The following is a 13,458-nucleotide window of genomic DNA, read 5'->3' as shown; positions in this document are numbered from 1 at the left end:
AGGTCTTGGGTTGAGTGACATCTGACGCCCTTTTAAAATATGTTTAGGGGAGGGGCTACTGGGCTGTTTTTGTTTTTATTATGTCTTTCGTGGTTTAATGTTCTGATTTTATCCTGTGAACCCTCTTGAGACCTGTGAGTCTAGGCGTGGTAAACAGAGTTAACCATCATCATCATCATCAAGATTTGCAATCAGGCACGTATGTGCATTGGGAGCGGGGGAGGGGGGACTGAATTTATAGAAACTGGAAGGTCAGCAAGTTGTTCATTCTCTAGTTTTAGAAATAATTTTAAGAATTCTCAGTTAAGCTTGAATTCAGGAGGAACAGAGTGAATTCCACAAGCAACCAGGAGAGCTTTGGGGGAAATCTTCTCCATCAAACCCTCTTTAGGAATGTGGCCTTCTTGAGCATTTAGCCTGCCTCCTTTTTTAATTCTGGATCTGGTTTACTGTTTTAAAATCTAGCCAGGTTTTTACAATATACTTTTATTATTGTAATGGGGAAAGCTAATACGTAATTTAACTTCACCACTTCTCCAGGATGTAAAGTTTGTCAAGGTTTTAATTTTTAAGAGTCTGAAATGCTATTTCCTTCACTCTGTAGCATTCCTGTTTAATGTTTCAGACACATGCTGGACTGTGATTGACACCCGAAAAAGGTGCAAAGTTCTTTGTATGTATAAAGAGGGTGCAATGCCCTTCACATCCCACAGTCTGACTCCAAACTATACAAATATTGCATTCTAAAAGTGCTTTCAACATAGGGAATAACATTTCCTAAGACATCAATTTGACATGCTTACTATTGACAATTTAGGGTGACTTACCAGATGCTGTCCAGGTTATTAGCTCTTTTGAAGGCTTAATATATTGGATGATGGACTGGAGGGGCTTTTGGTTTGGTCCAGAAGGTCTCTTTTTCTATTCTTCTTTAGTAATCAGGGAGATAGTGCTGTTGTGTTGCAGTCCCTCAGACAGTGAGGCTTATTAAGGTGTGCCTTCCAGGCACCACATTCACCCGAGGCCTAGTTGGAAAAGTGTAGAGCAGGGGTCGGCAAGGTTTACCTCGCCTGGGCCAGTTCACTCCAGCGGAGATCCCTCCGTGGGCCGGATCGCGCACACGCCCGTGATTTCCGGCATCTGCATCTGCACAGATGTGATTTCTAGCGTCTGTGTTTGCGCAGACCTGATTTTCGGTGTCTGCATCTGCACAGATGCGATTTTCAGAGCCGCAGAAGCGAGTTCCTGTGCCGTGCTGTGGTGGTTTAGCACAGCATGTGGGGACTCGCCAAGCAGGCAATTCGTTTTGGGGGCGGCTGTAGGCTGGTTAAATGACTCCCGTGGGCCACTTGTGGCCCATGGGCCTTAGGTTCCTGACAGTTTGGGGGAATAGAAAAGGCTGGCAGCCATTGGTTTGTTGGGGATCCAGGACTTCTTTTAATCTAAGTCAGTGAAGAAATTTGCTACTGCAAAATAACCCCTAAAAGTTCATTCCCGAGTTTTGCTCAGGAGAACTTCATTTCCATATTGTCTCTCAACATTTTGACAGCACATTTGGTGGTGCTTTAATCACAGTATAGCATTGGCGACCCTAATTTAAGTTGATCATCTATGATGAATATCAAGCTGGAGTTTGAAAAGACCACTTCCAAGCACCAATCCAATCTTTGTGCAATGTCATTATAAACCACTCGGTCTTTGCCAGCATTTTTCCTATTTATTTCTATGCTTTTGATTTAAGAAAAGAAGCAGAGAACTACATTAGGAATTATCAAATAAAACTACATTTATACTTTTAATAGAAGTATTCCATATTAAAAAATAGTTTAAGTCTAGGCCAAGAAAAAGCTTGCCAAAGGTCTTTGTAGCACAGGTGTTCTAATTAAATTGCACTGGCTGCAACTTGCTGACTGTCAGTTATTGTTGCAGACAGTTGAAAGTTTCCACCCTGTCCTTTTAACAAGAGGTAGACCTTGAATCCAGAAAAGCAAGGAATGCAAGCGGCGGAATCCTTCCATGTTAATCATGCACACTTCTCCCCATGTCAGGAGGGAGGTTCACATATCTCCTACATGTTGACAGAACATGTGAGGGGGGATGTGGAGCCATGCAGATTGACCATAGCACTTTGCACTGGGAACATATCCCTGTGCTAGCTCTATGCAACAGAATCCCTTCCCTGCCATCTGCACATTTAGCTAGTGCAGGGAAGAGCTCTATACAAGGAGGGATTCTGGCTCAATATGAAGGGTCCCTCTTCATACGGATGGACTTTATGTGCATACATCAGCATATGCATAGAGCACTTTCTCATGCCAGCGGGACCCACAGATGGCAAGGAAACATTTCCATTCCGCATGGTGGCAAAGGAAAGAAGAGGAAAAGGGCTTGACCATTTGTGAACACCATCAAATAAAATAATATTTCAAAGGAATAATCCCCAAGTAGAGGGGCTGATGGGAGTTTGAGTCCAACAATATCAGTGTGTGCGTGCGCACGCGCACCCAGGCACTCCACTGCTAAATCAACGGGTAGATGTTCCTCATTTGTGCCAGGTGCCTATTCAAGGCTCACCCCTGTGGAGGAGCTGCTTCCCAGTAATGGAACATAACTTTGGAAAGACCCTTCAGCCCAGGAGGTAGGTCGAATTAAGTGTCAGCAAGAAGGAAGTACATCCAAAGAACACCCAGTTCCAATGGAAAGTGACTGGCAAGGTGTCAGGACCATGGACAGATCACAGGGGAAATGGATGCCTTGCTAAAGTCACTAAGCAGATCTATCTAAGGAGGAATGATCCTGCTGTGGACAAGCACTTGCTAAGTCTGAAAAGGTTGCGGCTTAAACTCCAGCTTACAATTGGAGTGAACAGAAGAAGAGCCTTGCTGGATCAGACCAAAGGTCTATCTAGTCCAGCATCCTGGTCTCACAATGGCCAACGATGCCTTGGGGAAGTCCACCAGAAGCACCTAAGTGAAGCAGCACTCCCAAGCATGCTGCCTCTCATCTTGGTGAGAATATGTGACCAACTTGCATTTTTTTCAGTTTTCATTATTTAGGTGAGTCCCCCCCCCCAAGTATTCTGGTTAATTTAACTGGTTTTAGGATGCATTTCTGTTATACACATTAGGAACTATTGTATTAAGCAGCACATAAATAAGTAAAATAAACAAATCTTTACCAGTAGCCATTGATAGCCTTATTGTCCATAAGCCAAGAAGTTTAACTATGCACAGTGTGAAGGAATCATTGACCCCCCCATCTATTAAACTTCACCTTCATTGGGTGATCTCATTGGGTTCTAGTAGTATGAGAGAGGGATAAAACCTCTCTCAATCCACTTCCTCCACACCATATACAACCTCATAGACCCATATCTTGTTCCCATTCACTCTTTTTCTACATTAGAAAGGCCTCAGTGTTATCCCTCTGGCAGTGGGTATTCTGTTGCCACTTCTGGGTGTGGTGTGGGCAATGAAGACAGGATGCTGAGTGATGCAGGGCATTCTGGAAAGGAGCGGTTGGTACCTGAGGATTTCCTAAAGTAGGGATGGGTAGCCTGTGGCCCTCCAGATGCTGTTGAACTTTAATTCCTATCAGCCCCTGCCAATATGATCAGTGGTTGGGGGTGATGGAAGTTGTAGTTCAAAACATCTGGGAGACCACAGGTTCCCCATTCCTGCCATAAAGGAAACAGTTCCAAGAGCTCATGGTGAGTGATACAGAGTCACTGGAAGCAATTCTTCCTCTTCTTTTTTGGTGAGATTTTCAGAATGACTTATTTTCTCCTGTTACTGCATCCTGGACTCACCTAGAGATGTGTTCTAGACACTCAGGAACACAGGAAGCTGCCATATACCAAGTACTGCACAACCCTTGGTCTGTCTAGCTCAGTATTGTTGACATTGACTGGCAACAGCTTTCCAGGATTTCATGCAGGAATCATTCTCAGTCTGGAGATACCAAGGATGGAACCGTGACACTTTGCAGATACAGCACATGTTCTGCCACCAAACAGTTACGGAATTTGTGCTCAGGTTTTATTGATGTGGACATTGCTGTGTCAATATGAACATTTATATATCATAAATACATATTTGTATAACTTAACACATGCCATCTCCCCCCTTGTTTCTTACAGCACTGCGGAGTCGATCAGGGCGGTCTATTATCAATGGGAACTGGGCAATTGATCGACCTGGGCGATATGAGGGAGGAGGAACAATGTTCACCTACAAACGCCCCAATGAAATCTCAAGTACTGCAGGGGAATCCTTTCTAGCAGATGGCCCAACAAATGAAATCTTGGATGTCTATGTAAGCTGCAAATATTAGGCATAATAATACCACTTCAGTTAACTACAAGGTCATTTTGTTCTCTTTCTCTATAACCTAGAAGAACCACCCTTGATAGTTAGTAGTATGCAAACCACTGAATTTTTTTTTTTTTTGGGGGGGGGGGAAACACTGCTTTGCAGTCTTATTCGACTTGCATGCGCACTCAGAAGTACCACTGAATTTGAGTAGGGTTACTGTTGATCAAATTCCTGCCCTCGAAGGAGCTCAGGGTGGCAGTTATCCCATTTGATCCTTGCCACAATCCTGTGAGGCTTAGGAATGGTGACTGAAAGGAGACCACCTGCTAAGCCTCATAGCTGTACCCAGAAGAGAATGGTGGGGCTTATCATTTCCATTTAGCCTACCTAGCTATTTTGCTGAGATGTTTCTCCTCGCCTCCCCCCTGAGATCGCCAGGGGGAACCTTCTGGCCATTCCACCAGTGAATGGCGCTTGCCATGCAGTGACACAAGGCTGGACCTTCTTTGTAGCAGCTCCCCAGCTGTGGAACTCCATCCCCTTGGAACTGTAGATGCCTGGGTTTCCTTTGACATATTTGTTCAGCTTGGTGTGGGGTAGAAATCAATTGTCTTAGTCAAGGTTTTAGTACTGTCGTTACGACAGACTGCTGCTATGTTCATCAAAATGTTTCTCTGTTATTGTTGTATTAATAATTGAACAATATTTTTATTATTGCATATTGTGTTCTCTTTCATATGATGGTTTGTAAATGGCTTAAGTATCTATTGTGATGAAGGGTGGTTTAAAAATTGAAAAGAAGGTTGGCTTTCATTTCCATCTCAGCTGCAGAAGAATTCAGGGGTCCTAATGCTCACTTTTTATTTGAGGCAAGAACTACAAGCCCCCAAGTCTCCTATCTCTGAATCTGGGGTCTGAGCAATGTCTCTAGATTGATATGTTTGCTGCGGAGAAGCTTAAGCCCCCTATCTGCCCAGGCACTCATTTGATTCGTTTCTGCCTTAGATGATTCATCAGCAGCCCAATCCAGGTATACATTATGAGTACATCATTCCAGGGCCCAATGTCATCAGCCCTCAGGTGCCTCTTCATCGACGGCCAGGTAAGATGACTGTTTTATTCTGAAAGAGTTACCTGCCATCTCTTATTCAACCAAACCATAGGCACCATCTTTATGGGGTCAAACAATATTTGTAGGCAGGGGGCCATGCCCCTTCCCACCATGTTGAGGGGGCCTCCTCCCAAAGATGTGCACTTGGCACCTCATGCATGTGATGGCACCCGTGACGTCATGATGTCACGTTGTGCGCACACACAACTGGTCCCCCGCAATTTGGGGCACAAGTCAGCAGCTCTGAACCAAACTATATAATAGGGAGTTGGACTAGATGGGCCTTGGGGTCTCTTCTGACTCTCTATGATTCTATGGAACTTTGTAAGTTTAGATATATCTAGTTAAGATCATGCTGTTTCGTTGCAAAAATAGTTGCTGAAGTCCATTGATTTCAATGGGTTCATTCTGCATATGACTCCATTGGGTACAACACATTATTCAGGACTTCATTGGAACACCCCTCAAATCTCCAAATGCATGAGCAGAGAGATCCCCATTGGCCTTTATATTTCTTTCCCCCCAATGCAATGATCCTCTAATTAATGCTCTGTGCAGGAATCTTGATACCAGTAAGAGAGCTCATTAGTTTTCTGATTTGTGACAAATGAGGTGCCTTGTTCCAAAAGAACCATACAGCCTTTGTATATATGAACAAATGTTGTGTTTTCCTGTTAAAACTCGCTTTTGGACTTGCATAAACATCCCAGCTTGTCATGGGGATTTTGCCTTACTGCATTTGGAATGGCTTGTGGTCGAGAGGAACGACTATTATTTTAAGCAGTTATTGTCTCCATTCCCCCAGGGGAGCCATTCAATGGCCAGTTGGATGTGACAGAGACAGTGAATTATGAGGAGGAGGATTTGCATGGGGAGACAGGCACTCACATGGGGCAGCCTGTGGGGACCTTTCCGGTGATCCAGCCAGGAAGGTTTCCCTCTCATCAGCCAGACAACCAGGTGCCTGCTGGTCAGCCAGCAAGACGCAGCCGAGAGCACAACTGGAAGCAAGTTGGAACGACCGAATGCTCCGCCACGTGTGGGAAAGGTAGGCGGTCTGGAGTGTGTGGACAGTTGACACATATATTCTGCCCTTGGGGATCCTGGTCTGCCAAAGGCAAAATATGGAGTACGGGAAGAACTTAGTAACTGTGTTGTCTTTGTCTCTAACCAAGGGAAAAGCAAACATAGCCAGTGTCTGCTTGTAAAGAGCTATAAAGCATGGTGCACACATCAACTCAAGGCAAAGACAGGATGCATTCATAGAAGGAGGAAATGTCACTTGCAGGAGCAATGGAGAGAAGCAATTTTTTCTTTAAAAAATGTAATTTTTATTGGGTTTTTTTAACATATCATTTTCAACAGAAATTAAACATACTTTTACATCTTATTCAAATTTTTGACTTCCATCAATCCTGTCTGAAAATTTTCCAATCTATTTTTTTTAAATAATATTTATTAAAGTTTCAACAATTACAGAAAGAAAAAAAAAACATACCACATTAAACAAAAACAAAACAACACACAATATAAAAAAAGAAAGAAGAAAGAAAAACAGAGAAATAAAACCCATTGAACAAAAACAAAAACGCAAAAAAATACCGTATCTTTCGCCCTATAGGACGCACCGGCCCATAGGATGCACCTAGTTTTTTGGGGGGGAAATCAAGGAAAAAAATTTTATTTCCCCCCCAGGTTTGCACAGCCATCCCCAAGCTAGAAGAGGGAGACAGAGCGCTCCGTCTCCCTCTTCTGCCTTCAGGGACAGCCTCTCTAGCCTCTGTGTGGCAGCGGCTTGCCCCGCTGTCCCCCGAGCTTGAGGGCTGGCGATGGGGAGAAGCAAGCTTGCTTCTCCCCCCCGCCAGCCTCCAGACCAGGTCCGGGAATAGCGGGGTGGTGGCGCTCCGCCTCCCCGCTATCCCCCGAGCTTGTGGGGCTGGCGGGGGGGGGGAGGAGAAGCAAGCTTGCTTCTCCCCCCCCCCCGCCAGCCTCCAGATCAGGTTGGGGAATAGCGGGGTGGCAGCGCTCCGCCTCCCCGCTATCCCCCGAGCCCCGAGCTTGTGGGGCTGGCGGGGGGGGGGGAGAGAAGCAAGCTTGCTTCTCCCCCCCCGCAAGCCCCCAGATCAGGTCAGGGAATAGCGGGGTGGCAGCGCTCCGCCTCCCCGCTATCCCCCGAGCTTGTGGGGCTGGCGGGGGGGGGGAGAGAAGCAAGCTTGCTTCTCCCCCCCCCGCAAGCCCCCAGATCAGGTCAGGGAATAGCGGGGTGGCGGCGCTCCGCCTCCCCACTGTCCCCTGAGCTTTTGGGCTGCAGGCTGCCACCGGGCTTGCAAGGCTTGCGGATAGCTTCCTGAAGCCTGGAGAGCGAGAGGGGTCGGTACCCTCTCGCTCTCCAGGCTTCAGCGAAAGCCTGCATTCGCCCCATAGGACACACACACATTTCCCCTTCATTTTTGGAGGGGAAAAAGTGCGTCCTATAGGGCGAAAAATACGGTACTTCAGATCTCCTCATTACTATTCTTTCATTAGCTTATTTCCTTGACCTCCTCACACCTCCCTTTTTTGTATTCTAGGTCAGTTATCTATTTCAGCAAATCCTTTCCCTCTTTTAAAATTTTTGTCCTGTGAATTGTCTTAATATAATGTAATGTTACTTTTCCTCCTTTCACCAATTAACAGTCAGTTATTCCCAAATCCTTTGTATTGTTCCTACTAAAATAATATAATAATATTCCAACATCCTTCTAACAAATATTAATTTTACAGTGTTTCTGTAAATAGTCTTTAAATTTCCTCCAATCTTCCTCCACCGACTCTTCTCCCTGGTCTCGGATTCTGCCAGTCATTTCCGCCAGTTCCATGTAGTCCATCACCTTCATCTGCCATTCTTCCTGGGTGGGTAAATCTTGTGTCTTCCAGTACTTTGCAATAAGTATTCTTGCTGCTGTTGTAGCATACATAAAGAAAGTTCTATCCTTTTTTGGCACCGATTGGCCGACCATGCCCAGGAGAAAGGCCTCTGGTTTCTTCAGAAAGGTATATTTAAATACCTTTTTCATTTCATTATAGATCACCTCCCAGAAGGTCTTAATCCTTGGGCACATCCACCAAAGGTGAAAGAATGTACCTTCGGTCTCTTTACATTTCCAACATTTATTATCGGGCAAATGATAGATTTTTGCTAGCTTGAATGGTGTCATGTACCATCTATATATCAATTTCATTATATTCTCTCTTAAGGCATTACATGCCGTGAATTTCATACCTATGGTCCATAACTGTTCCCAGTCAGCCATCATAATATTATGTCCAACGTCTTGTGCCCATTTAATCATAACAGATTTCACCGTTTCATCCTGAGTATTCCATTTCAACAGCAAGTTATACATTCTTGACAAATTCTTAATTTTAGAATCTAACAGTTATATTTCCAATTTTGATTTTTCCACCTGGAAGCCAATTTTTTTGTCCAAATTATATGCCTCCATTATCTGGTAATAATGAAGCCAATCTCGCACTATTTTTTAATTTTTTCAAAACTCTGCAATTTTAGTCGGTCTCCGTCTTGTTCCAAAATTTCCCAATATTTCGGCCATTTGGCCTCCATATTGAGCTTTTTCTGAGCCTTTGCTTCCATTGGTGACAACCACCTTGGGGTTTTATTTTCAAGCAAGTCCTTATATCTTATCCAAACATTAAACAGTGCTTTCCTGACAATACGGTTTTAAAACGCTTTATGTGCTTTGACCTTGTCATACCACAAATATGCATGCCACCCAAAAACATTGTTAAAACCTTCTAAGTCCAACACATCAGTGTTTTCAAGAAGCATCCATTCTCTCAGCCAGCAAAATGCGGCTGATTCATAATAAAGTTTTAAGTCCGGCAGGGCGAATCCACCTCTTTCTTTAGCATCAGTTAGTATCTTAAATTTTATTCGAGGCTTCTTGCCCTGCCAGACAAATCTAGAAATATCTCTCTGCCACTTCTTGAAACACTCCATTTTATCCAAAATTTGCAATGTTTGAAACAAAAACAACATCCTTGGCAATACATTCATCTTTATCGCAGCAATTCGGCCTAGCAATGATAACTTCAGATTTGACCATATTTCTAAATCCTTCTTCACTTCCATCCAACATTTTTCATAGTTATTCTTAAATAGGTTCACATTCTTAGCAGTCATATTAACCGCTAGGTATTTCACTTTCTTAACCAGTGTTAATCCTGTCTCCTTCTGAAACCTCTCTCTCTCATTCACTGTTAGATTTTTCTCTAAAACCTTAGTTTTTAACTTATTCAACTTAAAGCCCGCTACCTGGCCAAATTCTTGAATTAGTTCCAATGAAAATTTTCCAATCTAATCTCTCAGTATGCATTTCTTATCTTCCCTATTACATTTCAAACTCATAACCAATATCTCTATCTTTTTCTACTTTGTAACACTTTGTATATTTCTCCTTACAAAACTTCTTGTAGTCCTACTAGCGTAATTTGTTGATTACAGTTGCTCTTCAAATAATTCATATACTTCTGCCAATCTTCTGTAAATCTCTGGTCCCGCAGGTTTCGAATCCTTCCTGTCATTTTGTCCAATTCTGCATAGTCCAGGAGAGAAGCAAGTTAAAATCCAGGGAAGGGGAAGCTGGTGCCTTCCAGGTGTTGCTGGACTGCAGCTCCCATCGTACTGAGCCCTGACCATATTGGCTGGGACTGATGGGCGTTGGAGCCCAACAACAACTGGTGGGGCACAGGTTCCACATCCCTGTTACGATCCGCCCTGATGGCTACCTGCTAAAGGGGGAAACAACAGCTCTGTTGCAGGGTGCATGCTTTGTACAGAAGGTCTCTGATTCAACATGGCATCTCCAATTAAAATGGGAAGTGCCTGCAAAAGAACCACAGGGAGCCACACAAGCTTATACTAGTGCAGAACAAAAATGTACACCCCCACCCCCAAAATGTGCCAGCCCATCTACATGTGGGGTGAAGTGGGAGCACATTTTGTTTTTTGCTTTTAATAATAATTTTTATTAGTTTTCAATTACAATCCAATAATAGCCTCATTATAATAATACCAATTTATAATACAATTAATAATACCAATTGTTTAAATACCAAATTATATAATTTAGATAAGGTGGGCCGCCACATGCTAGAATTGATGGCTTGATTATTTGCTTTATTTCTGCATTCCAAAATCGTATTAATTTCCATTAGATTCCGGTCGTAATAATCCCTTATACAACAACTGCAATATTAATAACTTCTATTCGTGTTGACACGTTAAGTGAGGAACTCAAACAATATCCTTGTTCTTCCTGGGTGTGGCAATTATTCTGTCCATGGTGTTTCTTCCTTTCCTTGTAAGATGTTATGTCTTTCTTTCCTCCTGTTGCTGCTGTTCTCCATCATGCCTTGGGCGGAGCTGATATCCCATTGTTGTTCCAGAAATTTCTCCATTGCTCCGTCCCGTGCTTGGTTGTTTTGCAACTTTAACAACAACTACAAAAGTGACTCTGTCCCAATAAATAACCTGTTTTCACTATTTTCCCTCTCAGCCTGGGAAGAAGAGCAGTCTGTTGAACTGCAGATGACTCAGTAATGAACCTTATCAGTTCCTCGGCAAGTTCGCAGACTTCTTTCATCCTTCCATCCGACTGAAGATAAATGAGCATTTATACTTCCAATTAAATTTAATTGTTAGCGTTATTCAGTTCACTCTGTAAATAATAAAGGATGGGGAAGAGTCAGCTCTAAGTTTCCATCGTAAACCTTTTTGCAAAATAGAGCTTCCCTCCCTTTCCCCTTTTTTTAACACATACAGTTCCGTTTAATGTTATATTCCATATCTATAATCCAATTTCTTCCGCCCATGCTTGTACAAATATAATTTGAACTAACATTCAAGGGAGGGTTGCCGAAACATAAATGCAGAGAAGAATATTAGGACCTCCCTACAGCATCTTTTGCACCCAATGAAGTCTTCTCTCAAGTTCAAACCTTAAAGACCTTGCAGTTGTTTTTGTTCTGCAGTTTGTGATCTCATCTCTTCTAGCATGCACCTCTACTTTAGTCCAATTAAACTCTAATTAACAGGAAAACCTGCCTTCGTATTCAGCACCTCCCTGCTTCCTATGCTGGAGTGAGAGACAGGTACCAAGATGAACTGCGAGTGAAGCCCACCCACCCCATCCCTGGGGGAACTTGCAAGGATAATTACCCTCAAGCATTCTTGTTTTTCCTTTGCCAATGATCTCCTGCTGTCATGGGGGTCTGCCTCCATTAAGGCAGAGAGGAACTGGAAGCCAAGTGGGAGCACATTTTGGTCCTTTTCAAGGGTATAAATGATCTGTGGGGGCTGGCTGACCCTGGCAGTAGGATGACAGCAGGGCAGCAGAGATTTCCCCCCACTTTCTTTTAATGTTAACAACAGTGAGGGGCATCTCCTCCTAGCAGCTGCCACCTGGTAGCCATCATGGTCCCTCCCCAATGCCCTAGAAGGAGCATTATTTCAGGGTATTTTCTCCATGGGGAAAATGACATCCATCACAGGAATAGGGCATTTAGTGTGGAAATACTGACCCTGTGGGACTCCTTCTGATCACTCTTTGGTAGGGACCCTCAACGTTAAGTGCTAAACATCTGCTGCCTGAAAACGATATTAATGCAATATAGGCTTTTGCAGTGACTGGCAATGGCCCTCCTGCATTTCAGGCAGCAGCATTTCCCAGCCCTGCCTTGGAGGGGCTGGAGATGGAACCTGGGACCTTCTGCAGGCAAAGCATTTGCTCTTGCCCTGAGCTGCAGCCTGCCCCTGACATGTAATTCATCCAGGTGAACTTTGTGCATTTTGAATGCTTTTAATTATGTCTCTCATGTTCATGGGCCCATTTGTGGGGGGAGGAGCAAACTCCACCCTGTACCAAAAGTTACACCTATTCTGCAAATCCTGCAAGAAGAAAAATGCCTCTGGAAGTGAAATTACTGTAAATTAGCATATGTGATGCTGAAAGCTTTCCCCGTTGAACACACCACTGAATACATTCCATTTTGGCAGAAACTTTCATTTTCATGTCTTTTATGAGAAAACCTGCCTCTTTCCCCTCTTTCCAGCTGCCAAGCAGCCATTAGTGGTAATCGGGACAGCCAAGGTGTTTTATTCCCCCCTGCCCACCCCCCGACCATGATGAACTCTGCAGCATTTAAGTCCAAGATTAATTAAAACCAAGTGCCTTCTGGGTGTGCCTGCTTTGTCAAATCACATCTCTTCATTATGTGGTCATGGACCCAAGCAAGATAGAAGTAAAATATTATAACATATAAAATGGGTTGTTAGGAATATTTAAAGCATGTCTAAAACAAGATGTGCAACATGATACCTTAACATATGGAAATTAAGAGCGAGCTGAAAAAATAAATAACACAACCAAGTGAAAAATTGTAATGTGTGAGAACAGCCGAAGGACACAGAGAACAAATCCATGGTTTCAATGGCTACTGGCCATGGTTAGGAACATTGGCAGGTGCCTTATACTGAGTCAGAACATTGGTCCATCTAGCTCCATATGGTCTACACTGACTGGCAGTAGCATTCCTGGATTTAAGGCAGGAGTCTCTCCCAATCCCACCTGGAGATGCTGGGGATTGAACCTGGGACCTTCTTTTTGTGAGGCAGATGCTCTACCCCTGAGCTACAGTGGCTGGAAACCACAGAGAGGAGAGGGCTGTAGTGCTCAGCTCTCGCTTGCCAGTTTCCCCAAGCATCTGGGCAGCCACTGTGAGAACAGGAGGCCGGACTAAATGGGCCATTGGCCTGATCCAGCTAAAGGCTCTTCTTAAGTTCTTAATGTTCAGGGCCAGACTTGGAGTCAGGAATGGGTGGAGGCTCCAGCGTCTAAACAGTTTTCCAGTCCATGCTGAAGAGCAGTCCACTTCCAAGCTGGAGCCTTCATGGCCTTGGGAAACAGGCACCTGCTGATGTCCCAGGACCTCCCTTAGGATGCCATGGGGCGCTGCTGCACCTTTTCCATTTTG

General features: G+C 43.9%; 1 protein-coding gene across 3 annotated transcripts in view; it reads left to right on the top strand.

Moving 5' to 3' along the window:
- Positions 1-13,458, top strand: part of THSD4 (thrombospondin type 1 domain containing 4) — a 449,507-nt gene that overhangs the window by 405,725 nt on the left and 30,324 nt on the right. For all 3 annotated transcript variants that reach the window (XR_014150837.1, XM_081838819.1, XM_081838820.1), the window contains 3 exons: positions 4,139-4,314; positions 5,319-5,415; positions 6,230-6,472. Coding sequence is in view for 2 of the 3 variants with exons in the window: in XM_081838819.1 (XP_081694945.1) it covers positions 4,139-4,314; positions 5,319-5,415; positions 6,230-6,472 (516 nt within the window). In the remaining variant the exon portion in view is untranslated. The remainder of the gene's footprint in view (positions 1-4,138; positions 4,315-5,318; positions 5,416-6,229; positions 6,473-13,458) is intronic.

Source organism: Podarcis erhardii (assembly GCF_964252035.2).
Source record: "Podarcis erhardii genome assembly, chromosome: 14".
Taxonomy (NCBI): Eukaryota; Metazoa; Chordata; class Lepidosauria; order Squamata; family Lacertidae; genus Podarcis; species Podarcis erhardii.
This window is presented reverse-complemented; position numbering and strand designations above follow the sequence as displayed.